The sequence below is a fragment of the Budorcas taxicolor genome, chromosome 22 (assembly GCF_023091745.1).
Source record: "Budorcas taxicolor isolate Tak-1 chromosome 22, Takin1.1, whole genome shotgun sequence".
NCBI lineage: Eukaryota > Metazoa > Chordata > Mammalia > Artiodactyla > Bovidae > Budorcas > Budorcas taxicolor.
In genome coordinates, this window is record NC_068931.1 from 40,576,928 (window position 1) to 40,604,004 (window position 27,077).

Consider the following 27,077-nt stretch of genomic DNA (forward strand, 5'->3'; position numbering starts at 1 on the left):
AATGGTTACTGGCATGTGCAAAACTCAAGCTTTAGCTTTTGGGAGCTTTCTGGGGTTTTTGTTTTTTCAAATACGTCAAACGTTATCTATCCATCTGGATTGGATGAATCTGCCAATGGAAAACCTGTGGAGACAGAGAGTCAAGTGTACTCAAACCGGGAGCCCACCCACCCCAAAGCAGTTAGTTCATTTTATTTAGACTGAATTTGGGTTTTTTTCCTCAGATTATATTTAGGGGCTGTCTATATTTTAAGGAATGATTGACTGCTTCATCCCTGGTTTGTAAATAACTCTTGACTGTCTGCCGGCGGCTCTTTCCTATTCTTTGTACATCATGTTGTTTTTATCTTTCCTGTCTGAAAAATTTTCTTTTATGCTGCTTTCATTCAGTTAGAGGTTTTGTTTTACCAACCAGTTCTGTTTGCTTTTCATCTAGAAATGTCTATCAGCTCTGGAATTCTTTGCTGGTTTCCAGTGCTGTTAAAAACCTGTTCCTTTAAAAATTTGTGTTTTTTTCCATCATTTTTTAGTAATTTGGGGTGAGAGGGGAGCTGGGTGATGGTGAGTTTGCCATCGTGACTTAAATTTCTTGTGCTAGTTCTTGTGTTTCATTTGCTCCTTTGAAGAAAAAAAGAGCCCTTTGTTCATTTTTAAAAATAACACATGCCATCTATAGAAAATTCAGAAAATATGGTCAATCCAGATGAATGACAGTTTTTTAAAAGACAAAATATCATGCATTTTCATAAGTATCAAGTATATTTGATTTTGCAGTGAAAGAAAAGAATAGTCATGCCTTAAATTTCAGTAACACCACTGTACATTAAAGCAAAAATCTCCTTCTTTGAAGTTTATAAATGAAAAAGCATATTGGTACTATTGCTACTGAATTCTAATTATTGCAAAAAAAAGTCTTAGAATATAGTAAAAGAATAATAAGATTAGACAAGTTTGTGTTTGGCTGCATGTAATAGGAAAGTAGGAGTTGCTTTGTTTCACGTGGAGATGGTTATGAGGGATGGTCCAGGACTGACAGGGCAGCCACGTGATGCTCTCAGCACAGACCCACCCATATCTGGCCTCCAGCATCCTCTCTGGAGCCAGATACTGCAGACCCTGTGAGGCATGTAGCAGCTGGCCCTCCTCTTTCCAGTCAGGAAACACTTACCTTTTCTAAAAACACTCTTGGTAAAATTACACTTAAATTACACCTCACTGACCACATTTGTCACACGGTCACTTTTAGCTGCAAAGAAGCCCAGAAATCAAATTCTTTGGTTTAACATCTAGCTCCCTGGAATAAAACCAAGATATTGTTCAGGAAGATGGAGTTTGTGGCAGATGATAGCAGGGTCTGCTGTAGGGGCCAGGGTCTGCCAGAAGGCCTGGCCTTCGGGTGGCTCACGGTGACGATCCCTGAGGGGCTGCTGCAGTCCCCCCCCCCCCAGCCCCGCAGTCACAGCTTTGTGTATTGCCACATGTATCTACATATGTACACGTGGTGGAATACACACAAACATGATAGAAAGCATTTGCCTAAATAAGAACCGTGCTCTCATTTCTCCATTTAGCCAGATGGTGCTTCTCTCAACAGTAGTGCCCTGTCAGATGGGTCCCAGGATGAAGAGTGGAGTTTTACCGTTCCCAGGAGTGGCTCCATGGTAAGTCATCACCTGCCCAGACAGCTGTGCGTCAGGGAAGAATCACAGGCAGGAAGAAGCAATTTCTTCCAACAGATGAAATGAACTTCAGCTAGTATTGTAAGGAAACCACAGCTGCCAGTGGACCCACCAACAGGGAATGATTAGGAAGAAGGCACATCAAAATACTGGGGAGTGACTAGATCTCATTTTGAAAGAGGACTCCATGAATTAATGCCAATACGATATTCTTTATGAGGATCAAACATGGAGGAATTTGTTATTCTTTGATGTAAATATATAATCTGTAAAAACTGTTAGGTATAGTTTTATGCCAAGGCCTGGCATTATTGTAGCCATAATGCTTTGATTAATTTTTCAGTGGGTAGGGTCTGGGGGTTATATTCCTTTTGACTCCAACTTGTATGAATTTGATAATGTATATTTGTTCTAGCAAAATGTCTAGTTCAGTATATGTTGGGGTGTGTGTGTGTGTGTACATAAACATATAGTTGTATATAATATATTTATTTATTTAGGTGTATAATTTTAACATTTTTTTGTGCAGGTGGCTATTACTTCTTTTTTCTTCCTAAGATTTATGTCTTTTATGTCAATCAGAATGTAAATACTTGCCTGTGTGGGCAATATTTTTTTTTAAGTCACTATCTTTAATTAATTAAGCCTACTTTTTCTATTAAATTAATATAAATCATATTAATTTATTTAATCTTAATTATTTTTTTCATTCCTTCTCAAGTCTACTTGGACAAGTTTTTCTAGTCTCTTAGATTATAGACCTATTTCATTTATTTTTAAACTTTCTTACTTGCATTTAAGGTTAAGAAGTAATCTGAATACTTTGGCTATTCTCATGGTTTTTGGAATTTATTACTCTCACTGTCTTTAATATTTACTTTATAACTTCAGATGTGATTCAGTATTTCATCTGCAATGTCATCAGGTTGCCTTTAACTTCACATTTGGATAGATGTTGTAATTGTTGTTTTTTTAATTTCAAAATTGATTGCATATTCATCCATGAATGTGAGTTATTTAAGTTCATCTCTGGGGAATTTGGCACAAAGTGGTTACAAGAGGTGGATTTCTCTATTCTGATCTCAGGTGCAGAAGAGGAATATGGTAGCCATGTTTTCTGTAATGACTCCAGCACAGGCAGCTTTAGTATCAGGAATTACAAACCGTAGATTCACACCATGAAAAAAAAAAAACCCAGCAACCAGTCAGGACAGTGAGGAACATCTATTAGTTGATAAATTTCTCCTTTAAGTAATTAACATGAAAAATATTTGGTATGGTGATTCTTCACTGTGAAGGAAATATGCCATAGTCAAAGTCTAGTTTTAAGGGAACTCACATAGCTCAGTTGGTAAAGAATTTGCCTGCAATGCAAACCCGGTTTCAATTCCTGGGTCAGGAAGATCCTCCTAGAGAAGGAAATGGCACCCCACTCCAGTAGTCTTGCCTGGAGAATCCCATGGACAGAGGAGCCCGGCAGGCCACAGTTCATGGGATCACAGGAGTCGGACATAACTTACCAACCAAACCACCAAGGAGATAGAGCTAACCTTCTACATCTTGAAATTTAAAATACTAATCCCTCAGCCTTGACTGTGCAGTCGCAGTGTAATAGGATTTGGGCAACAGGGCGAGCCCTGATGGCTGTGTGTCTTTGCCTCTCTTAAACCAGCTGAGGCCCCAGTGGAAAAGGCTCATGGTTGGAATTGTAGGGAGGTGGCAGGATCCATTATGGACAAGCCAGAGAAGTTTGTTTTAAGTGGGAGTGGCATATATGTTTGAAATACTTTAAAATCACTAAAAAAATATTTTAAGATTCTAATACTAATATATTTAATGAGTAAAGGGATGTTTTAAAACTGAATTTAAAAAAACAAACAAGCATGAATACCAAGCACTGAGCCTTTTCATTCAGTGTGTTTCAAAACTCCTGCTCCCTTTATTGGCAGTGAGATCTTCCTTTTCATTTTCACCAAGTCATTCTCCTGCTTTAACACATAAGAAAAGAATGCTCTTCTGTTTGTTTTGTTCTGCTGTGTTTTAACCCTTATGAGTGTGAGTCTGAGCACCTTTACCAGGCTTTAACTCCGGGCAGATCAGGCTCTCCACTGATCCTCTCATGAAGACGAAATGCTTCAGATTTCCATACCTGGAATTTATAATTCCATGCCTGGCCTGAATGCTTTGCCCACCTCCCTGCCTTTGTAAGTCCTTTTCATCATTCCTCGAGTTCCAGCACACGATCAACAACCTCTTCAGTGAGACCTTTTGGGCAGCACCTCCTTGCTTTCCATTACTCTCCAGTAAACACTTGCATTTTAGTGTAGAAATTCACTCTTAGCAGTGGACTGTGTTTTAATAATGTTCCATAAATGTTACTCTCTTCTCATTATAAATAGCTGAAGAGCAAGGGTCACAATTTAAATTTCTTCTTCCCCCAGGAAAGTCCCAGAATCATTTACATTGCAAAGAGCGGGCCCTTGTTCAATACTGTAGGCTGGCTGGAGGCCATGTAAACCTAAGGAGCAGATGACACCTCCACTTTACAGATCATGAAATTGACATTTAGTCGTTTCAGCTTCCCAAACCATCAGCTTCAAGCCCAGCATGAATGTCAATTTTTAAGGAGCATTCTCTACTATAGATGAGTTATTTCAAAGTTTAATGAAGTATTGCTCTGTAGGAAAATTTAAGGAAACCACTGAAAAGTGTTCCACATCGTTTTTGAAGATTTTGTTGTGGGGTAATCTTTATTCTGTGGTATTAGTTTTTAGAGCCACCAAATATATACTTGGGCATGTGTGTTAAAATAATTGGGTATGGCTTTGCATTCTGTTTACATAATAAAATATGTCATCTCTTTGGCATAAAGTAGGGAAAAGAGAAAACAAAGTTCAGCATTCAAGATTCCTTTGTGCAGTTTGTAGTGGTGGTGGTTTAGCCGCTAAGTCCTTTCTGACTCTTGCGACTCCATGGCCTGTAGCCCACCAGGCTCCTCTGTCCATGGGATTTCCCAGGCAAGAACGCTGGAGTGGGTTGCCATTTCCTTCTCCAGTTCACTTCATATTGCTGAATAAATATGAGAATAAGAGAAACAACACCAGGTTCTGGGGAAAAAAGAACTGACTTATGTATAAAGAGCTTATAAAGGATTCTTGATGGAGTAGCCAATTTTCACCCTCAGCGTACTCATGGCTGATAACTTCCACCTTAAAATTCATATTCATAGAAATAGTGGTATTTGTGTAAAGTTTTTACTAGTACCCACCTCAAGGAGCCTGACGGGCTATATTCCTTGGGGTTCCAAGAGTCAGATACGACTTAGCAAGTAAACCACCACCAGCATACAATCTGAGTAGTAACACCAAACTCTATGAAGATACATACCCAGCTTCTGATAACGTTGCAGGGGAGTGCAGCAGTGTGGCAGGGTCACAGTGAAGAAAATAGCAGATTAATTAGGAGAGGACACAACTGGAAAACATGCTGAACCCTTTGGTAGTTATTATACCTCTGTATTTTGTTGTGAAGAAGTTAATGTATTAGTATATTAATAGAAGCTAACCCTCATACAGTAATCTCTGTGCATCAGATGTTGTCCCATGTGATTTATAGTCGTTTAAAATCCATAAAAACTTGTTGAAATATGTTCTTTTATCATTTTCACTTTACAGGCCAGGGAAACTAATAGAGAGTTCTGTAACTTGAAGTCATGTGAAGTGGAAGCGCCAGGATTAGAATCCAGGCAGCCTGGCTCCCGCATCCCTTCTTTTAACCATCTAGATATGTCATGACTCTAGGTTTATGACCAAAATGTATGACCAGCTGCATCAAGAATAACAAGTACAGGGACTCCCTGGCGGTCCAGTAGTTGAGACTTTTCCTTCCAATGCAGGGAGTGCAGGTTCGATCTCTGATCAGGGAACTGAGATCCCATGTGCCTCTCGGTCAAAAATAAATAAATAAATAAATAAATAAAAGCATTAAAACAGAAGCAATGTTGTAACAAATTCAATAAAGACTTTAAAAACGGTCCACATCAAAAATTATTTAAAAAGTTGGAATGATAACATAATCGTCAACCTATGTGACTGCAAGTTTTGTCATTTTTACATGTTAGGAAACATATGCCAGCAAACACTTGAGGAGGCGTGGTTATTCTGACCTTGGCTTAGTTCTCTTGAGAAAACTGTGTGGGCTGTACAGGTCTGAACTGAGTGAGAAAACGGGAAATCAGATGCCAGCGCTTCATGGAGTCAAGAATTGCTTTTTGGTGAAGTAGTTCTAGCGCACCGCCCAGCATGAATCAGGGTGGAGCGCAGGGTGGCCTGCATTCCTGGTGAACTGCTCTGTGTTCGTCTTCCCTTGGTCCACAGTCCATCCTGGAGGCCGTTCCAGACGTGCCAGTTCATTCCAACGGCGCGGCAGACCCTGGACGGTCAGCGCGGCACGCGGCAAGTGGTGAGTGACACAGCCTCCTCAGCCTGGGTGTCTTTTTGCTTCTGTGCTGACGCTCAGTTCGGTGAGCAGTGGGTTTCTGAAGCAATGCGTATGTGTGTTTTTCTCCTCTTTCTGATTTCTGTCACCCTGGACCTCTGCTCCCTCTACCTCCGAACACCCCGTCCTGTCATACCCAGTAGGCACATTGCAAGCAGAATTGTTTCCACCTTGACGACCACTGTGTCATTTAGAAACTGCTCACTCAGGCAGTGCCTTTGGTTTGGGGTCTCTTTATAGGTAACCTGGATCTGCTAAATAGCATCAAGCAGGCTCGGAAAGTAGATGCCTTCTAAAAATCTCTAGTTATGCTCAAGTATATGCAGCACCAGAGACACTTGTGATGTTTCCTTACAAGATAACAGGGTGAATGTTTAATGGGGACTCCTCCACTTGAGAGCTGGGTACTCTTTGTGGGTTCAGAGTGGAATCTCAAATCCTCCTTGTAAGAAGTAGGTCCCCTTTAGGCCACAGTTTTGTGGTTCCCCAAAGGTCCCCCTAAAGATACACGCTCCTCTCAGGCACAACAGAGCTCCATACTTTGAGCATTTGCTTCAAAATTCAAATAAGTTGAGGTGATGAAATGTTCTAACACTGACCGATGGTTACACAGTGCTACAAATACGATAAAAATCATTGTGCACTTCAAATAAGTAATTGTTTGGCGTGTGGATTACATTTTAATAAAACCGTTACAAAAAAAATTAGATAATGGATTTACCATAAATTATTCCACATCATTCTGTTTGCTGCCGTGTTGTTATTCAGTTCGAATCATACCACTGAGAGGTAAAAGTCCACTTGGAGTAGTCCAGTGATTTGGTGCATCAGCCTGTAGAATCACCACTGTCCAAAGAATCTGCCCATAGAGCCTTAAGAATTTATAGTCTTGGGACTTCTCTGGTGGTCCAATGGTTAAGAATCCACCTTGCAATGCAGTGGACACAGGTTGACCCTGGTCTAGAAACTAAGATCCCACATGCCACATGCCGCAGCTACTGAACTCACACTCCGCAATGAAAGATCCTGCATGCTGAAAGTTGAGTCGACACAGCCAAGTATATATTTAAAAAAGAAGAAGTTAGAGTCTTATCTAACAGTTAGCTATTACTCTGATTTGAATGCAAGCCTCTGTATAATGTATGAAAATCATAACTTTGCCTTGTTCTTATCCATTTATTGTGTTTTAAATCAAAATTATTTTTTAGAATTTTAGATCTCTTGATTGACAAATTTCTCCACTGAACTTTTAACTGAGATAAACTAGGTCTTCTGTCATGTCTGTCTGTTGCTCCTTTTGTTCGATTTGGCTTTCTTTTAGTCACTGTTTATAGTAGAGGGTGGGCTTCCCAGGTCAGTGGTAAAGAATCTACCTGCCAATGCAGGAGATGCAGGTTCGATCCCCAGGTCAGGAAGATCCTCTGGAGAAGGAAATGGCAACCCACTCCAGTATTCTGGCTGGAAAATCCCATGGACAGAGGAGCCTAATGGCTGCAGTCCAGGAGATTGCAAAGAGTTGGACAACGATTTAATATAGAAGAGGGTAAAGCTGATGAGTTCTTTTTTTGTTGTCAAATAATTCTTTTCATGACATAGGAACAGTTTTGCCAGGCAATAAAACAAGATGGCAAATCAGACTCTCAGTCAAAAATCAGATTTAGGATTACTCAAGTGATTTCCCTTGCTTTTGGTAAGGAATCTATTGTCTTAATTTCAAACTTGAGAGAAACAGGTATAGGAGACAGGACTTGTCACCCATTCATCTTTGGAATGTGCACCATCCAAGACCAGAAAACCAGGACAGAGTCACAGGAATCAGGATTAATTCACCTGAACAAATCTCACAGTAAAGGGCGAACTGGATTGGAACAAATCTGGAGTGGCATAGTTCCACAGTTTGGGATAAAAACTCAAGAGGAGTGAAAGTAGGCAGAACTTTTCTGTGGGGCCTCCACCCTTCCTCCTCCTGCTTTAGGCTTTTGCTTCCCGAGTAGCAGCAGTGTTGTGTATGGATAGACGTCATTGTATGAGAGTACATAGAAACTTTTCATTATGGACTTTCTAATTATCTGATAATCTTCAGTGCTTTTCATGAGACATAAACATCTAAAATTAAAAACATCAGATTAAATAGGAAGTTTGCATAACGATTGTAGAAGCTTGTTCGTATGGAAGTCTGATGACACTATTAATTGTTTAACCGAGATCATTCTGGGTGAGTCTGATGCTTTTCCAGGGATGTAAACATTTTAACGTGCTTGTGGATTAACTCATCAATATTTTATGCTTATTTCACAGTCAATGGTATTGATCAATTAAATGGCATATTAAATATTCCACATCCTTTGTTCTTTAGATGATGAATATCTGGAAAAAAACATTCTGGTAGAAGCTGAAGAGCTGTCCTTTGAAGTATCATACTCAGAAAAGCTAACACAGGCTCCAAAAAGGAACAGATTTAAGAAGTTAGATTTTAAGAAAGAAGACTATGTTTTACCTGTAAGTAAAATGTGGAAATGGAGAATATAGCAATGGCATTGTCTTCAAAATGAGAGTAGGATTATTTGGCACCTTCCTCCTGTGCATTTTGCTTTTTTAAGGATATTTTTAATTATCTAAATTTGATACTTAGGATAGAATGGCTGTTGTCTCAGCAAGCATGTGCAGTCAGTTTCAATAGGGGAATTACCTGCACTCTTTGCATCACAGTTGTGATGATGATATTATAATATACTTCGGGTGACTGTTTTGTGTTTGGTTTAGTGTAGTTGTGATCATCAGAGGTTCTAACAGTCATATTCATGGCCTTTCTATGGCGCAGCATGTGCCTCACATATCTTTTTTTGTGAATAGCAAGCATGTCAAGCTGTATAGATTTGGAAGGTCCTGGTCTCCTTTGAATGAAGGTATAATAATTTTCCTTTGCCATAAAAAAATAAATATCCTCAATATGTATTTTAGAAATTTGTTGTTCAGAAAACCAGATTTGGCCTAACCAAAGCAGAAGATCTGTCTGCTGAAGACATGAAGAAAATCCGCCATCTCTCTCTAATCGAATTGACGGCCTTTTTTGACGCCTTTCGAATTCAGCTAAAAAGAAACAAAACAGAGAAAGTAAAAGGACGAGGTATTAAGACTTACTCTGATTCTAACATTGTGACACATGGGAATAAGACCGTGCTTTTCTGACTCTTTTTTTCCTCTCCCTGGTGTTTTACAATGAAGACACTGGGATTTTTGGAGTTCCCCTCACAGTCTTGCTAGAAAATGACAGGAGGAAAGACTCTGGGGTCAAAGTTCCCTTTGTGTTACAAAAGGTGAGTTCGGTGTACATAACTGGGGAGTTCATAGAGCTCTGTGCTTGTAGCATGCTATTTGGAAACCCACTGATGAATATTCTTAGATCTAAAGACACAAAGGCCCCTTTAGGACTCGGGTGTCTGTGACTTCCGGCTTCCCTCCTCGCATCCACGTGGCATCTAAGGCGCCTGGGTGTGTTTGCCTTGCTAAGAACCTCTGTTGCATTGTCCAGCCAGAAAGCATCAGGTTATAGACACAGATGCTGTCACATGGCTTCCTTCTGTTACATTTGTTCCGATATTTTTAAAATGTTATTTGTGTGTATGTATGTGTTCGTGTGTGTATATATGATTATTCTCTTTTGGATAAAAGATGACTGCTAATTACTAATAGTCCATTTATTAGTCATACAAGTATTTGCTGAGATATATCACAGGTTGGGTGTTTTACAATGTTTGTGTATTACTGTTTAAATGAATTTTCCAGACAAAGCTAAATAGTCTAGAAATCAGCTTATTCTGGTGGTGTTTTCAGAGTGCTTGGGAAGGTATACGTTGAGACAAAGAAGATTTCTGGTTTAGGAAGCTGTAAAAATGATATCTGAACAATACCCTTACTGGCGGATGGCTCATTTGTTTTTAAGCCCTGCTTTTTATAGCCAAAAATTTAACACTGGTTTATTCAACAGGGATATCCACTGGTACAAGTAAAATTCCAAGCTCTAAATACAAATCCTGTTGAATTTTAAATTCAGTTTTTTGAGGGTTTTTTTGACTGTGCCCTGTGGCATGTGGGATCTTAGTTCCCTGACCAGGGATCAAACCTGCACCCTCTTCATTGGAAGCACAGAGTCTTAACCACTGGACCTTCAGGGAAGTCCCTTAAATTCAGTTTTTAAATGATATGTGAAAATACTGACAGAGGACACGTACTTTATTCACAACAGCAATTCTCTTTCCTGTCTTCCTCAGTTTGGGTACCAGTACCTCAAACTGAGCTACTCCAGTCAGGTGCCTGACTGGCCGCCCATAGGAGCAGGGAGGATAGCAGCCGGGGTCCAGAGGATGCCCACGCCTGCCCAGTGTGTGCACCACAGGGCGCCTCCCTTCACTGGGCCACACGTGATCTCTGTGTCCTGTCGCATCTGACCATCTCTGAGCCCCAGGAGGTCGCTATGGTCATCTCCTTTCTACTGGTGAGGCAACTGAGGCATCAGAGGGTGAGATAACATGCCCAGAAACACAGCCAGCAAGAGACAGATGCAAAAGGAAGCAAGCCCATGGTGACTCTAAGATTTCCTTTCCGTCCTTGCGTTGAGCCATTATTATGTCCTTTTTCCTCTTGGAAAAGGACACGGTCTGAAGAAAACGCATAAAAATCTGACTGAGAAGATTCAACACATGTTTGTATTATTGTGTAGGTACAGACACCTAGCACACAGAAGGCGCACAGTAGACTGCCTGGTTCATCTCATACTAACTCCTCAATAGAGCCTCACTCTGGGTACTGCTGAGGTTAGTGGTGCTCTTGAAAGATAGCTGGAGGTGTTGTTCTTCCACTGCGGGTAGAGGCTTTTCTCAGGAAGAAGTCTCTTCTCCCTAAATACTTACTTCTCTTCATACCTGCAGGAGCTGCCTTAGTTCCAGGCATCATCATTTTTCAAAAGGAAAATAGCAGAGACTCGGAATCCTGCTCTTGCTGTGTGAACATGGGCAAATCTTTACCCCTCCCATGCCTCAGTCTCTTCAGCTGTAGAATGGGGACACCACAGAATTATCGTGAGGGTCACGTGCATTAATATATGTAAAGTGCTGAGAATGTTGTCTGACACACCCTAAGTGCACAATCAGTGTTAGTGTTTATTATTATTTAATAGTAAAGCATCACCATTACCATGAGACAGATAAGCCTTTACAATTTCTAATTCCTTGATCAGATTTTGAGAAGCCCTACAGTGTCTTGGGCTTCCCCGGTGGTGCAGTGGTAAAGAACTCCCCTGCCAGTGCAGGTTAGATGCAAGAGACACAGGCTCAATTCCTGGGTCAGGAAGATCCCCTGGAGAAGGAAATGATAGCCCATTCCAGTGTTACTGCCTGGGAAAATTTCATGGACAGGGGTCGCAAAGAGTTGGACACAACTGAGCCTGCATGCATGCACAGTGTCTTAGCTAGAATAGAGTAACTAATGATAGTAATTTAGGGTCTTTTCTTACTGGTTGGTGACGCTGACTCGATGGACATGAGTTTGAGCAAGCTCTGGGAGTTGGTGATGGACAGGGAAGCCTGGTGTGGCGCAGTCCATGGTGGTCACAAAGAGTCAGACTGAGCAACTGAACTGGCTTACTGGTTGACCTGCAGAAAGATACAGTAATCAGATGTTGAGATATTTAAGGGGCAGTGTGCTTTTGTGGTTAAGAACAGAGTTGGTGCCTTCACTTTTGAGGATGACCCTGGGAAAGTGAAAAACAACCCTAAGTCTCTATTTCCTCATTTGCCAATCGGAGGCTAGTGTTGACCTCCTGGGAGCATGTGAATGTTTAACTAGGTATTCAAGTACCTGGCGTGTCTGTATGCTTGGTAATGTATCGTTTTCATCATCGTTGTTATTTTAAATGCTCATAATCATATGGAGGTATTTACTTCTGTCTTGTATCATTGCTTTCTAGTTCTTTGAGAAAGTTGAGGAATCGGGTCTGGAATCCGAAGGGATCTTTCGACTTTCAGGATGTACTGCCAAAGTCAAGGTACCAAACGTTGTCTCTCTTCCTCGTTAGAGATCTCAGCTAGCTAGGTCAGTTCCCGCAGGCATCGTGTGTGGTGGTGTCATCACTGCTGATTCTGTCACTTGGCGCTGTAGAGCATTCCTCAACACCTATGACTAAATGTTATTCCATGATCCTGAGTTGTGCATTCTTTTAAATTAAGACAACAACAATAAAAAGCAAACAACAGTGAAAGAACACATTGATTCACTCTCAGAAACCGCCGCTTGTCTTGTCCCACCCTTATTTTGGGGGTTAAACGCTTCAGTTTTTTTATGTTACTCTACGTCATAGAATTCACTGAGCCAGTATTAGATGACCCCTGGTATCTATTGTCAGTTGTTTTAAACTTAGAGACATTCTCTGGCTTTCCTTTTAATGGACATCCTTATAGGAATTTGTAGGAATGGCTGTAACCACTAAAATACTCCCTCAGCAGTTCTGAAACCCAGTTCCATTTAAGGTAATGTTAGCGTCTACATCTAAAACCACCGTGCAGTGGGAATTCTTTTACTTTCTTCCCTCTGTATGGAGGCTAAGTCTTCAGTTCAGCAAAGAAAAGAATTAAAGCTTTGCTCATCAGTTGCCAGCAAGACATCCCACTTGCTCTCCTGGTGCACAGATGAAGAGTCCCTCTCTGCCCTGGATCACTCCCTGGTGGGTGGACCTGGAGACATGAGCAGTTGTCAATAATGAATCCTTGAGGAAAAAAACCTCAGGGAGAGGGAAAAGGGAACTTGACTGTGTTCAGAACTATTAAAAGGAATTGTGTAGGGGCGGGAAAGCATCTCTTCCCTAATTCATTTTGCCACATGCTTTGGGAGATTCTATTTGTATCAGAAATTTCAGTCTTATATAGAAGCATGATGAGATATTTTTCAAGGTGGAAACTGAGAATCAGTAGGCTGTATCTATTGGAAGCTCCAGAAGGCAGGTGCTGGGACCAAGTTAGGAGGAGAAGAGGATTACAGGGGGACCCAGCTTCTCAAGGATCGAGGATCAGGGGAGGTGGACTTGGGGGTGTCAAGCCTCAGACATGGTGCAGGCGGGACCATCACCCTGTGCCCTGTGCCCTGGGGAAGGGCCTGAGGCTGAGCAGAAGGTGCCAGCAGCTGGGGAGTCGTCCGCCTGGAGTTTTTGCAGATGAACAGCCAGTTCTGTTTTGAAGGGAGACCTGAGTGGTGGTCCACACTTTGTCACTGCATGTCTCCGGGACCCGTGACTTCCTTGGGAGTAGAGATTACTAAATCCTGGTACAGGTTCACTTGAAAGGCAGGAAGATTCCTAATGGCTCCTTAAGGTTAATACTTGCTAAATGGGATCTGGTTTTTGTTTCAGGTTCTCAAAGGAACAGTTTTTACATATACTTCTAAATAAATGTGTCCTAAATCCAAGAACAAAAGCTATCACTTTTTGGTTAAGTCTTTGTGGTTATATCTGTAGAGTCAGGAAACCAAAATGAAGTCAGGAGAATAAGTTTCCTAAACCGAATCAGACTCCATCCCTCTAAACTTCCCTCCATAGTAGGGAAGCTGTATTTGTACATGTTCTTACTGGCTTATTCTGTGTGTGTGTGTGTGTGCATGTGTGCATGTGTGTGTGCACGCATTAGTAGGGAAGAGTGGGAGCATAATGGATATGATTTAAATTTTCTATTTTTGAAAATAATTCAAAGGAGAAAACATTACACAATGTTTCTTGTGTGTATGAAGTTTAACATCATAGCACACGTTGCTTTTCTCTAGCTAATCTTTGACTGAAAAGCACTTATCAAAGGCCAGTAATTCGTTTAACGTGTTCTAATAGATGCATGCATTCCTGAACCACACTAGGTAAAAGTCCCTTTTGGCCCTTAATCGGTTTTATGTAGTTTCAGCCTATTTATTCCATTTCTTGTCCATCCGAAAAATGTATTCCAGATGTTTTCGTGGTTCGAGCTCCAGGAAAACCAGTGTGGAAGAATGCTGGGTCAGTGAACAGAAACAAGGGAATACTGCAGTTAGAAAGGCATTGCAACTTGATACAGCCCAGGGGGTCTTTATTTCTTCCCTTTGTTCAAACTTGAAACTTAAAAAAAAGTTTTCATCGGTTAGACTATTTTTTTCTAGAAATGTGCTTGGGGAAAGAAAGTTTTTTTTAAAAAAATCTCCCTCATAATTATCGTCAAGTTGTGCCAAGTAGCTGACTCTAACCCTCAGGTATCACTGTGGGTTGCACTTTCAGAGCCTGGTTGGACTCACAGGGAAGCAACCCTGGGGACGCTGCGGGTTTAGCCTCACAGGGCGCCAACCACCGAGCCCATCCTGGACGTGAGGCCTCGGGTCATTTGGAACCAATTTAATGGCTCGGTGTTTCCAGTAATTTTCTTTTCCACAAATGACAGAAATTTGAGCCAAACACTGGGGAATATATTTTCTGGAAGAAAGCAGACTGCTTTGACGTGCACGGCTTTCTTTTTTTGACTCCTTTCAATTATTCAGAGACTGCTCTAAATGTTTTGTGAGGATGTTACCTGGTCTGCTGGTTTCCCACCCTGAACTGGTTTTTTGAGGCTGAAGGTGGGTTATTTGCATTTTTGTAAAATTACCTCAGGAGGAGAAGCGGGTTGGATATTTACTCAGACGAGGTTTAAGGACCTGGCTCCTGATCCTTGCCTAGCGTCCTCATTAACAGTTTAAACATCTACCTGTCTCTGGTGAGGAGGAGTCGGCCCTTAAGTCCAGTCCCTTGTTTAGGACACCGGTCCCTTGTTTAGGACACCATGGAGCTCTGCACCAGCTTCCGCTGTGCTCTGCTCCAAACTCAGGTAGGGCGTCCTTGCTTTCCTTTCTGTTGGCCCTCCAGACAGAACGAGGTGCAGTTATTCCCCGAATAGCACTCCACGTACACATAGGTTTCCCGTAGTAATAACAGGAGAGGTTGTAGCAGAGACAAGGGGGGTAAATGCAGCCAGCACTTACTGAGCGCTCTCTGTGTGCACGTCCCGCCCCCTGAGCTCTGTGTCATCCGGTTTAATCTCTGCGAGATTGTTTGACTATCCCTGTTATTCAGTGGGAAACTTCACAGGCCTTCAACTAGACCGTTGTGGAACTGGGATAAACACCTAAAGTATGTGGTTATACCTTAAAAATGCATTCCAGTATACAGTAGGTGCAAACAAATGCCGCTCGATTCCACTTACACGAGGTACCTAAGAGTCAGATTCCTAGAGTCAGAAAATACCTTGGTAGATGCCGGGGTTTGAGGGAGGGGCGGTTGGAAGATGGGGCGGGGAGCAGGGGACTTAGTGTTTACTGGGGACAGAGTTTCAGTTTAGGAAGATGAAACATTCGGGAGGCGGGTGATGGAGAGAGCTGCTCAACGATGTGAATGTGGTTGGTGCCACAGGGCTGCACAGTTAGACGTGGTTAAAATAGTGTGCTTTATATTACGTGACTTTTACCACAGTAAAAAAAAAAAAAAAGCTCTTAATGAGTGTCGTTCTAGAGCCTGCCCTTGACCCTGGGGCCATGTTTCCCCATAGGTGACAGGGAAGCACTGGCAGGTTTCAACGACAGTAACCTAGAGTTTCAGCCAGCCTCTTGCGGCATAGGTCTGTGGAAAGGAATCTGAATTATCCTCCTCTTGCCAGTGCTTCCTGAAAACCAGTTTCCCCTTGGCTTCCGGGCAGTGGAACAGGGAAACGTTGGCTCCTCCCCCTCCACTTCTTGCCAACAGCACCTCCTTCTGCCCATTACCCCAGCCTGCAATCTGAGGGCCATCCTGGACTTCTCTTTCTCCCTCTGAGTCTTGTATTCAACCCATTGCCGCTCCTTGAGAATTTTCCCTCCTGGGCGTTTCTTAAATGCCGCCTCTTCATTCTGTCCTGCAGCTGCTCACCCAGATTAGTCATGGATTATCCGTCACCAGAAATGCCAGTGGCTGCTTTCCATTTCCCCAGCCTGATCCCCACCAGCGCCAAGCCCCTCACCCGCCGCCACCCCGCCCGACCCAGATCACTTTTCTACCCAGCCACCAGAGAAGATATATAAACCTCACCTTGTCATCCTCTAGCTTCTCTTGCACGTTCAAGGCTGGAAGACTTAGGCGTCTTGTGAGAATAAAGCAAAGGCCTTAAGGATTGTTCACAGTTTCCTTTTTTAAAGCATCCTTTTTGAAGCAGTTATTGTCAGTTGGGGAACTGACTATAACTGCCTAGTGTTATTGGTAAACTCTGTAGTTCAGGGAGCAGTAGAATGCCCGGAGGGTACTGGCCATCAAATGAGTTAATAACCTAAAATGGATAACCCAAGTCAACTTAAGGACATTTAGTGATTTTTTTTAAAAAGTATTAACACAGTGTTCCAAGCCTTACAAAGGACCGGGCAAGCATGCAGGCATGTGGAAGACATGTGTCCATCTTGGCATGAAACATCTGTATTTGCTCCAGGAAGATGTCATGGGTATGCATGTTGGAGTGAGGTCAGAGTTCCTTTGTTGGGTTAGTTTTCATTCTGTATGTAAACCAGCCAAGAGGCATACATCCTTCAAGAGGCATACATCCTTCATTGTATTTAGAAATATTAGTACAAGATGAGGTGGCAGAAGGAAGGAATCATTGGGGGGGAAAAAAGGAAATAGAGGCTTTGTCAAAATCTAGCAGTGCATTTATCATGTGGGGATAGACAGTATTCTGCCAAAATGACATAAATGAAGCTATGATCTGAGTAAAGAACTTTTGTATTTGTACAGATGGCAAATTACTTTAAGATTAGCATTATTCTAAAAGGATTTTAGAGAATTTTTTTTTTAATACATTCAGAAAGAGCTATTTCAGTTCTTCAATCGTGTTGAAAAAGAGGAGCTTAGTAGATACTGGCATTTCAATCTAATTACAAAAATAGTTTGTGTAATGACAGTTTTTAAAGGGGAAGAGAGGGGGATCAGGTTGTAAACTCACTGTTTTCCTTGATTTTCAGCAATACCGTGAAGAACTGGATGCCAAGTTTAATGCTGACAAGTTTAAGTGGGAGAAAATGTGCCATAGAGAAGCTGCAGTAATGCTGAAAGCCTTTTTCAGAGAACTGCCCACCTCTCTCTTTCCCGTGGAATATATACCTGCCTTCATCACTCTAATGGAAAGTAGGTGGAAGAAGTTACATGTGAATGGATAAGATACAAGGTCAATGAAGTGGCACAGAGCAGAATAAAGATGCATAATCAGATGTGATCATAAGTGTATACATTTGCTGCTTCCTGGTAATGCTTGGCGAAGTATTGAGTTTGATGGTAAACTGTCATCTCTTTGCATGTTTATATTTAAAGTCTGGTCATTAGGATCTAGAGGGTTTTATAATGCTGGCTCAGATGATAAAGAATCTGCCTGCCATGCAGGAAACCCTGGTTCTATCCCTGGGTCAGGAAGATCCCCTGAAGAAGGGAATGGCCACCCTCTCCTGTGTTCTTGCCTGGAGAATTTCATGGACAGAGGAGACTGGTGGGCTACAGTCCATGGGATTGCAAAGAGTTGGACATGACTGAGTGACTTTTCATAATCATTAAAAGGCAGAGAGGGATGTAGATGGACCAAGGTCTTGAGATATGAATTCCTGCTCAAACATCTGTTAACCATGCAGTCAGCCTTTCTGAGCTTTATGGCTGCCCCTATAGATTACAGATAATAACTACTTGTCAAAGTTGTTGTGAACAGTGAACGAAGACATCTAAGATAGTGACTGGTATATAACAGTCCTTCAAGAAATATAAGATCTCTCCCTTCTTTAAATCCAGTGTGCTAGATCCGATGATGTAGCATGAAACAGGAAAGTGTTTGTCTCTGAAAATTACTATATAGCATAGTGTTTCTGAAACTTATAAAGTCACATAGATGAGGCCTTAGCTGAGATGCATGCGTGCATGCATGCTAAGTTGCTTGAGTTATGTCCACCTCTTTGCGACCCCATTGGAACCCCATGGACTAGCCCAACAGGCTCCTCTGTCCATGGAATTTCCCAGGCAAAAACACTAGAGTGGGTTGCCATGCCCTCCGCTAGAGGATCTTCCTGACCCAGGGATCTGAACCTGTGTCTCTTAGGTCTCCTGCATTGGCAAGTGGATTCTTTACCATTAGCACCACCTGGGAAGCTCTTAGCTGAGGTATTTGGATAAAGAAACTATAGAAACTGGACAGCATGTGTTGTATTTGGCAGTAAGAAAGTAATTTCATCCTAAGTGTTAAATATTCAAGAAGGTGTGATAGAAATTTAGAAAAGTAGAAAGGGGTTACATAGTGTGGGCTTTGACCACTAACCTGAGGAATTCAGGGTTCACAGCCTACATATGTATAAGCTTGCTAAGTAAATGGTGATTCTGTTTGGACAGAAAGAGGCCGTGGCCAGATTGAGAAGATATATCCATATAAAGGGGTTGGCCACTGCTCAGTTATCGAAGAGGTTACCACGCCGGAGTGAGAGCCAAAATGCAGGCCTTAATGATGAAAGTCTTATTAGTAATTTGAGAACATGAGCCAAAAACTGACATTTTAAAACACTACATGAGCGTAACAAGTATTAACGGTATCTTCCAGTTTACAACCTTCTGCAGGTTGGCCAGAACCATCAAATCCTTAAAACCACAATGAAAGAAAATAATAACAACATCTGAAGTTTTTTGACAAAACTTGTCCTGAAAATTAGTTGGTTCTCAATCTTTAAAATGTTTAACTAAACCAGATTCATAAAATAATGCTTTATGTCTTCAGAGAAGAGACTATGATTAGAGACTTTTCTAAGCTTTAATTGACATGCTGTGACCAGTGTCTCTGTTCTTTGTAAGATGTAGCGTTTTTGTTTTATGACAGAGAGAACTATTTCTCTTATTCTTTCTTTTTTTTAATTTCATATATTGTATTGAGTTGGCCAAAAAGTTAGTTCAGGTTTTTTCCATAACACCTTATAGAAAATCTGAACAAAGTTTTTGGCCAACCCAATATATTCCCAGTTCTAGAATTTCCAGTGGCTACTTTATACCTATTTTCTATTTACTGACCTTACCTGTCTTTTCATTCATTGTAAGTATGTTTTCCTTGAGCATAGCTTTCTTTCACATCCTTGAGCATAGTTATCAATATGATAACTACTTTACTAGTTCTGTCAGTATGATAGCTACTTCATAACTAGTTTTAACATCTGGGTCATCTGAGGTTGGTCTCTGTTGATTGTCTCTTCTCTTGAAAATGGGCTATTGTTTATGTCAAGTAACTTTAAACTGTATCTGTAACATGGTGGCTTTTTTTTTTTGGAGACCCTGAACTCTGTAATATTTCTCCAGAGAATGGGGTTTTTTGGTCGGTTTTGCTTTTTGTTTGTATTTAGGCAGACAGTTTGTTATTTAATCTTTACCTGTGCTACTCCACATGTGCACGATTTATGGGGTGAGCCAAGATTTGGGTGGATTTTAAACCAGAATGGGGGCATTCTACCTCTTGACCTTTCTGGGATTCCCCATAACTCCCCAGTGTGGTCATCCTGAACCCCGCCTTCTCATTGTTCAGGCCAGAAAGACTGGGGCTTTCTTTTGGAATTTTGCCACCTCATGCCTTGTTCTCTTTGGCCTGACTTCAGACTAAAAGCCAGGTAATTGGACACTCTCCCTCCGCTATTCCCTAATTCTAAGTGTCCGGTCCTGTCCTGAATCTGCCTGCTTTTGTTCATTCTCCACTGCCTTGTGTGGCTGCTTTTTGTACTTTGCCCAGAGTTTATAGTTATCTTAGGGAGAGTTGATTGGCAAGGAGCTTACTCAGCCATGGCAGAAGCAGAACCTCTTTATTTGTAAGTCAGAAACACAGGAGTTTCTGTAAAGTTTGCTGTCCTGGAGAATGGGCTACAGAAGTCTTAGCGTCACCTTGATCTACAGCTTATATACTGAACAGTTCATCAAAACAAATGGTGCCACAGAGGGATTTTTTGTTCTAGTTTTTTTTTTTTTTTTTCCTTTTGGTCTCAGGAAATTATGCAAGGAGGAATCAGTCTCGCATGTAAGATCTGTTCAGAGAATTGCGTTTAAGAAGGAAATCATATTTAGTCCTTCTTCATACTTCTATTCAGATGTTGAAGCCAGTGTGCTTCAGGGAAAGGAGAGAATCTGGAAAAGATCCTGAGAAGGTTCACAGGAGGGTCCAGTTTTCTCTATGTGACTTTGAAAGTGGAAAATACTAGATTGCAGTGATTAATTTGATACCAGCCAACCCTGCAGGGAACCCAGAGTTCTGGGCTGTGACCAGCAGGGAAAATGGCCTTTTTCCCACCTGGGGTATGCTCTAGTTTTAATGAGATTTCTGAAGGGAAGAACAGTGGACATCTGTGTGTTTAAGCCACCCCTAGTTTTACTCTAAAATATAGTCTTTTCCACTTTGTATTTTCTCTTTTCAAACCTGGTCCAAAAATTTTCCATAAAATTAGAAGACTAAGGATCAATCAAACCTTAGATACTTTCATGAAAACTTTAATAACTTTCTGGGAAAATAATGACCTCAGGGCAGGGGGGAAGAAAGACTCAACTAGGATGCCATAAATGAATTAACTGCAAAACGATTAACCACAAAACAGTGCAGGGCCAGGTTTCCTAAGGGAAATGAAAATGGATTATTTGCCAGTTTAGATTTTTAATCTTAAAGGGGATTTTGTAATTTATCTGGAATTGATGGAAATACAGAGCCTGCATCTGCATCTATTGTTTTCCTCCAGAGGTTTTCTGGGTTGCATTAGAAAATTATAGACAGCCTATAGCCTGCAAGATCTGCATTAAAATCATGTCTTCTCTGTCCCCAAACATTTATACTGAGACATACTCCCGATGGTGCCTGTGATTCAGACAAAGTCACGTCAGCATGCATTAGCCATTTTTAAAACAACCTGGACCTGTGTCATTTTTGTTTACAAATCTGACATAAATTTTTAAAAATCCACATGAGGATTTGCTGGGCAATATGACATGAGCCTATAAATACTCCTGCCAACTGTTCCTTCATTTTGTGGTTACTCACATCAGTCATCCACTCCTGACTCGGGTGCCCATAACCTCCTGTGACCTAGGAACTTGTCGCAAGAGTGTTTCCACTACTGTAAAGCCAAGTAACTGTAGGCAGCTGACTGCCTTTATCCACTGAGCCGTAAATTGATAGATTTTCCTGCAAGTTGAGAGCTCCCCAGGGATTACAGAACTGCACACTTCCCTCCAGGGCCTCCCCACCAAGAGACCACTTCAGGGAGAAAATAGAGAGAACCGGACAAAGCCGGATGCTCCAGCTTACCCTCCGTTTTCAGCACAGCGGGTTGTGGATTATCCCGTTGTTGGATGGATTTTTCTAAAATCCTTTCCCCCAAACGGGGAAAGAGCCAGTATTGAGAGCACACAGAAGTAGGATGCCAACCCTCTGGCGACACCTTCTGTCACTGCCGAGGCATAAAATAGTCAAGAATCTCCAGCAATCCAGCTGTGGTCACCTTCCCTTGTGGCTCAGCTGGTAAAGAACTTGCCTGCAGTGCGGGAGACCTGGGTTCAATCCCTGGGTTGGGAAGATACCCTGAAGGAGGGAAAGGCTACCCACTCCAATATTCTGGCCTGTATAGTCCATAATGGGGTCGCAAAGAGTCGGACACGACTGAGTGACTTTGACCTCACTTTCCATCCACATCCCTTTAAGATCTGAAGTCAGTGTCACTGATCAGAATGACACCTACAGAGGTAACTGTGCAGGCACTGATGTGAACACTCTATGCATTAACTCGTTTAACCTTGGTAAGGGCCCAGTGAGGTAAGAATGATGACAGTCCCCATTTTACAGGTGATAAGATAGAAGCATAGGGGTTGAATAGCTTGCCCAAGGTCACTCAGGGACTTAGTAGTCGATGCAGAGTTTGAATCTGATTCTAGAATCTGTGTTCCTAATAATTGTGCCTGGCTGTCTCATTATGTGGAAATAAGATTTATGTTGTCTTGAATCGAGCTTTAGGCCAACTGTTTATAGCATCAAAGTAAAGGCAAGGTCTGTGCAAGTGCTTTGAAAAGGGAACTGTCACACTGATCTAGAACTATTTTGAGGGTCTCATTGGCCACCTGCCCCAGCACTGGAATTCTGGGATGCTAAAAGGGAGTTGATAGAGCCTGTCTCCTCTCCAAGTGAACAGACTCACGTTCATGGTCACAAAACCCAAGTCTTTACCACTGAAAGCTGTCAGGGCCCTCCTGTGCCACTAGGCGTTAGTTAGCAAGAGACGCTGTCGGGATGCATTAGCGTTACTCAACACGTGGTTATTTCTGTTTTCTTGTCAGGAGGGCCTCACATCCGAGTACAGTTTCAAGCCTTACACCTCATGGTCATGGCACTGCCTGATGCCAACAGGGACACAGCCCAGGTAGGTTGTATCAACGTCACGATCTGCCATCAACTCTTACTGGTCAGAAGAAATGGCCCAGGTGGAAAAATGAAAACTGTGTGTATGTCACACATACTGTACAGAATTCAAACTTGGAAAACCAAAGAGCATCTCCTTTTAGGAGTTCAACCTTCTCCGTGAATTTCAGAAAGTTCTAATAGGCATTTATACGTTGGTGGCCCAGCCAAACTTTTATCAACCAGTTGAGCCTGCTGCAAGCTTTTTGCCTTTCCTGACAGCCACTCCTGTTCTCCAGAGGAAGCCAGGAAAGAATGTGAGTCCCAGAATCTTCTTTGAACATTTCCGTTTCATTCATTCATTCAATCTATTAAGAGAAACTGAGTGTCTATGATGTGCCAGGCACTGGGCTAGGGTTAGGAGTAGGAAGAAGCCAAGATGGAAGGCTTAAATGGAATAACATCAGAAGTAAATGAAACCCTGATTTAAATGAAGTTTCTAGAATGTTCATGTCTTACCATAATTCAATTTAAAGAATGATAGAATCAGGTTTTTAGAGATCTCCTGATTGGACCTTGACCTTTTCCAGATTAAGAAAATTAAGCTGAGAAAAGTTATTTCTCCTTTATTAAAACATTAGAACATTTCATAGAGTTATATTCCACAGATCTCCATCCAAAATATTCCTCCTTTGCTTTCAGATTCATTTATTTATGTTTGCAAAGATCAGGGTTTCTGTTGCTGTTTTGATCCTGATTCTGCATACATTAGGAAATCAGTTATAAGTACAGCAGCTGCTCAGGCTCTTTTAAGTGAATTGAGGTGAGATGAGGAAGAATTGGAAAGAGCCCATCATTTGGGGGCCAGTAAACACGATGCTGAAAACAAAGCTGATCCTTCGTGCTGCCTCCTGTCAGACATTTCAGCTTGATGAGGACCTTTTCTCCTCCGGTGAAACCATCTGCCAATTGTATTACATCCTCCACCCAAGACAAGGAATAGGCAGAGGCATACAAATGTCTGTTTCTAGTACAATTTGGTAATTTTTCAAAAGCTAGAAATTTAGTAGCTTTGTTTTCTTTCCTTTATCTGAACAATTTTTATCTTTCCAAAAAAATTAATTTGGTATCAGATATCTGGGTCAAAATGTCATCTCCCCTTTCATATCACCAAGGATGGAGCAATGACTGAAGAATTCAGCCCATTTCTAATAGAACACCCTCTTCACTAGCTCTCTTCCACTGTAAATTATGACTGGAATGAAGATGAAGCTAGTGCGTTGTGCAGATCAAGAGCTCTGGCTGAGGAGTTAGGCTTCTTTGGGCAAGTCCTGGCTCTGCCATTTACTTACATAACACTGGACAAAGCTACTCAGTCCCTCCCCGCCCTACTTTCTGTAACTGTAAAATAATATTAACATTAAATAATAGTACCTACCTCCCAGGCTTTGAGGTGATGATGAAATGAGTGGATGTATGTAAAGTACTAAAAATAATACCTGGCTCTCAGTTAACCCACAAACAAAGGGTAGCTATAATCACTAGTATGTGCATATGTTACAGATACTGTACAGAAATCAAACTTGGAAAACCGAAGAGCATCTCCTTTTATGATTTCAACCCTCTTGGTGAATTTCAGAAAGTTCTGATGGGCTGTTATATGTTGGTGGCCCCGCCAAACGTTTATCAAGCTTTCTTTTTTTTTTCGATAGTGAGAGCAACTGCATATAAGCATTTCCCTTTGGTCTGCTGAACACTCCAAAATTGAAAAGCAGCAGAAAAATGACACCCCCGAAATAAAAGTTTTCTGCTTTTCGACTGACATATTTGTGAACTGAGAAATTAGATACTCATTTTGTTGTTGCTGTTCTTTAAACTGTTTTAATCTCTTTGTTTTTAAATTTTTTGTTGAGTTATTGACATACAATCCTCTGGAGAAGGGGCTGGCTCCCCACTCCAGTATTCTGGGGCTTCCCTGGTGGCTCAGATGGTAAAGGATCCGCCCGCCATGTGGGAGACATGGGTTCCATCCCTGGGTTGGGGAGATCCTTTGGAGAAGGGAATGGCTAGAGAATCTGTACAGTCTGGACCCCTATACAGTCCAGGGCTTTGCATAGAGTTGGGCATGACTGAGTGACTTTCACTTTTGACATAACATATTGATTTCAAATATACAGCATGATGTTTTGATATTAGTATGTACTGCAGAGCAGTCACCATACTAAGTCTTGTTACCCTCCATCACCATTACAGAAAATCTTTTTTTCTTGAGAGAACTATTAAGATTTACTCTCTTAAAAAAAAAAAAAAAAAAGATTTACTCTCTTAGTAATTTTCAAATATGCAATACAATATTATTGACTATAGTCATCATGCTATGTGCTGTATCCCCATAACTTATTTACTTCATAACTTATTTATTTTAAAGCTCAGTTTTTTTAAATGTGTTTTTCTTTCCCAAGGAAACAGAAAATATTTTAAACAATAATTAAATTAAGAGTGAGTTGCTTTTCCTCCTTCACAACAAAACTGCATTTCATGTTTATTTGAGCTGTAATGTTTTTTCTCCCTTGTTTATTGTTTAATTTTAATATCTGTCAAACTTGCTTAAGATAAAAGAAAAGAAAACGCAAACTATTATTTATAGCGATCCCAATATGACAAATTCCATAAAAAATGGAGCTGTTATGAAGCAAAGAAATAAATAAATTCTTCACATTTCTCATTCACACTTTCAAGCAGTTAAAGAAGAAACGTGACATGTTTAGCCATTCTGTAGTTCTGACCATTTTCTGGAGGCCTGGTGAATGGGTATAGAAATGAATGACAGTAATCAGTGATGCCTTTTTATGATTTACAACTAATGTGACACCGTGCTGCTTCTTATTAGGCCCTCATGACATTCTTCAATAAAGTCATTGCCAATGAATCAAAAAACCGCATGAGTATATGGAACATTTCTACCATCATGGCACCGAATCTTTTCTTCAGTAGAAGCAAACATTCTGACTGTGAAGAATTACTGTTAGCAAACACTGCTGCCCACATCATCCGTCTGATGCTCAAGTACCAGGAGATGTTATGGACGGTGAGTACCAATGTGACGACCTGGATGTTCCTCTTGCATCCACCAGCACCCACCCAGGAAACATAGAGGCTGGTTAGCAAGCAGTGCCCTCAGTCACAAGGGGAGATAGGAGACATGATCCCGAGTTCCTGGTGGCATCTTTGGCATTCCACAGGGCTACTCGCTCCCAAACTTATTTTCCTTTAAACAGGAATTCTAATAGATTTTCCTAATCTTTATGAGGACAGAACCACAGTTCCCGGTTCCTAGATACTGAGTGGCCAGAAGGAGTAAACATAACTGAAGACAGACTCTACCAGGGCGGGTCAACCCACGTTTTCCTTCTATTCAGGCTCTGTTTCTTCTCCAGGTTCCGTGTTTCTTAATCGCTCAAGTCAGAAGAATGAATGAAGCCACCATGTTGTTAAAGAAGCCGCTCCCAAGTGTCAAAAAGCTGCTAAGGAGGAAGACCATAGAGCGAGGGGTAATGAGACAATAAATAAATGCACGAATGTCATGACCACCCAGGCTCTTCTGTCTCAAAGTGATGGACAAAGTAGCTTATAATCATGAAGCAGAATTGTTATGTTCTCACAAAGTGTCACTCTTGTGACTGTGAACACTGTGGAAACTGCATTCATGACAGAGTGCTGTGGTATTTCCATTTTGTTGAATTAGGTGCTTTTTGCTTGAAGTTTTTGAATTCTGTCTGTCATCATGAGAGATAATTCATTAATATTAATAAAGATAATTCCGTTAATATTCTCTCAAGTACTTAAGGGCAAATGGTTCTTACAGATGCTGAGAGTCAACATTTTAATCCCTGTGAACTGGATTTAAGGGTGGTCCAGCTGTCAGTGTATCTAATAGCTAGAGACTGAGATTTCCATGGTGAGTGGATGCTGAAAGGATATCTAATCCTCAAGTCATTTAGTGTAAATTTGTTGCACTTCAAAGAATTTTTGCCTTAGCACAGTTGTTTGTGTGGAGATGCATAATGGGAACAGGCTTTAGAAGAATTATCTTTACTGCTTTAAAGATCTCTGAGGACGATTGCGAGTGTCAGGCATAGCATTTGGCCTTGAGGAGGATGGAAAGTACAGGAAACTCACTTTGTCCTTAAAGGAATGTGTATCCAGCAGAGAGATAATCTGATAGAGAAGTGTACACAAGAGCCATGGATATGCATTCCGTGTCAGGCGTGCTGTGCAGATAGTGGCCTGGGGCTCACACAGAGGAGAAGGAAGTGTGTCCAATGTGGAGCGTGTGGAGGCTTCGTGGAGAAAGTGGCATTTGAACTGCACCTTGAAGGATGGACAGCATTTTAAAGGGAACAAGGAGAGGAGAGTTCATTCAAGGAAAGAAATAGTGAATCCCGAGGCAGTAAGGTAGAGGTATTGC

General features: G+C 41.4%; 1 protein-coding gene across 1 annotated transcript in view; it reads left to right on the forward strand.

Moving 5' to 3' along the window:
* Positions 1 to 27,077, forward strand: part of ARHGAP28 (Rho GTPase activating protein 28) — a 138,195-nt gene that overhangs the window by 101,380 nt on the left and 9,738 nt on the right. Inside the window, exons 6-15 of the mRNA XM_052660510.1 lie at positions 1,572 to 1,661; positions 6,056 to 6,140; positions 8,533 to 8,675; positions 9,138 to 9,303; positions 9,402 to 9,493; positions 12,142 to 12,219; positions 17,196 to 17,358; positions 22,549 to 22,631; positions 25,500 to 25,697; positions 26,047 to 26,160. Coding sequence (XP_052516470.1) covers positions 1,572 to 1,661; positions 6,056 to 6,140; positions 8,533 to 8,675; positions 9,138 to 9,303; positions 9,402 to 9,493; positions 12,142 to 12,219; positions 17,196 to 17,358; positions 22,549 to 22,631; positions 25,500 to 25,697; positions 26,047 to 26,160 — 1,212 coding nt within the window. The remainder of the gene's footprint in view (positions 1 to 1,571; positions 1,662 to 6,055; positions 6,141 to 8,532; positions 8,676 to 9,137; positions 9,304 to 9,401; positions 9,494 to 12,141; positions 12,220 to 17,195; positions 17,359 to 22,548; positions 22,632 to 25,499; positions 25,698 to 26,046; positions 26,161 to 27,077) is intronic.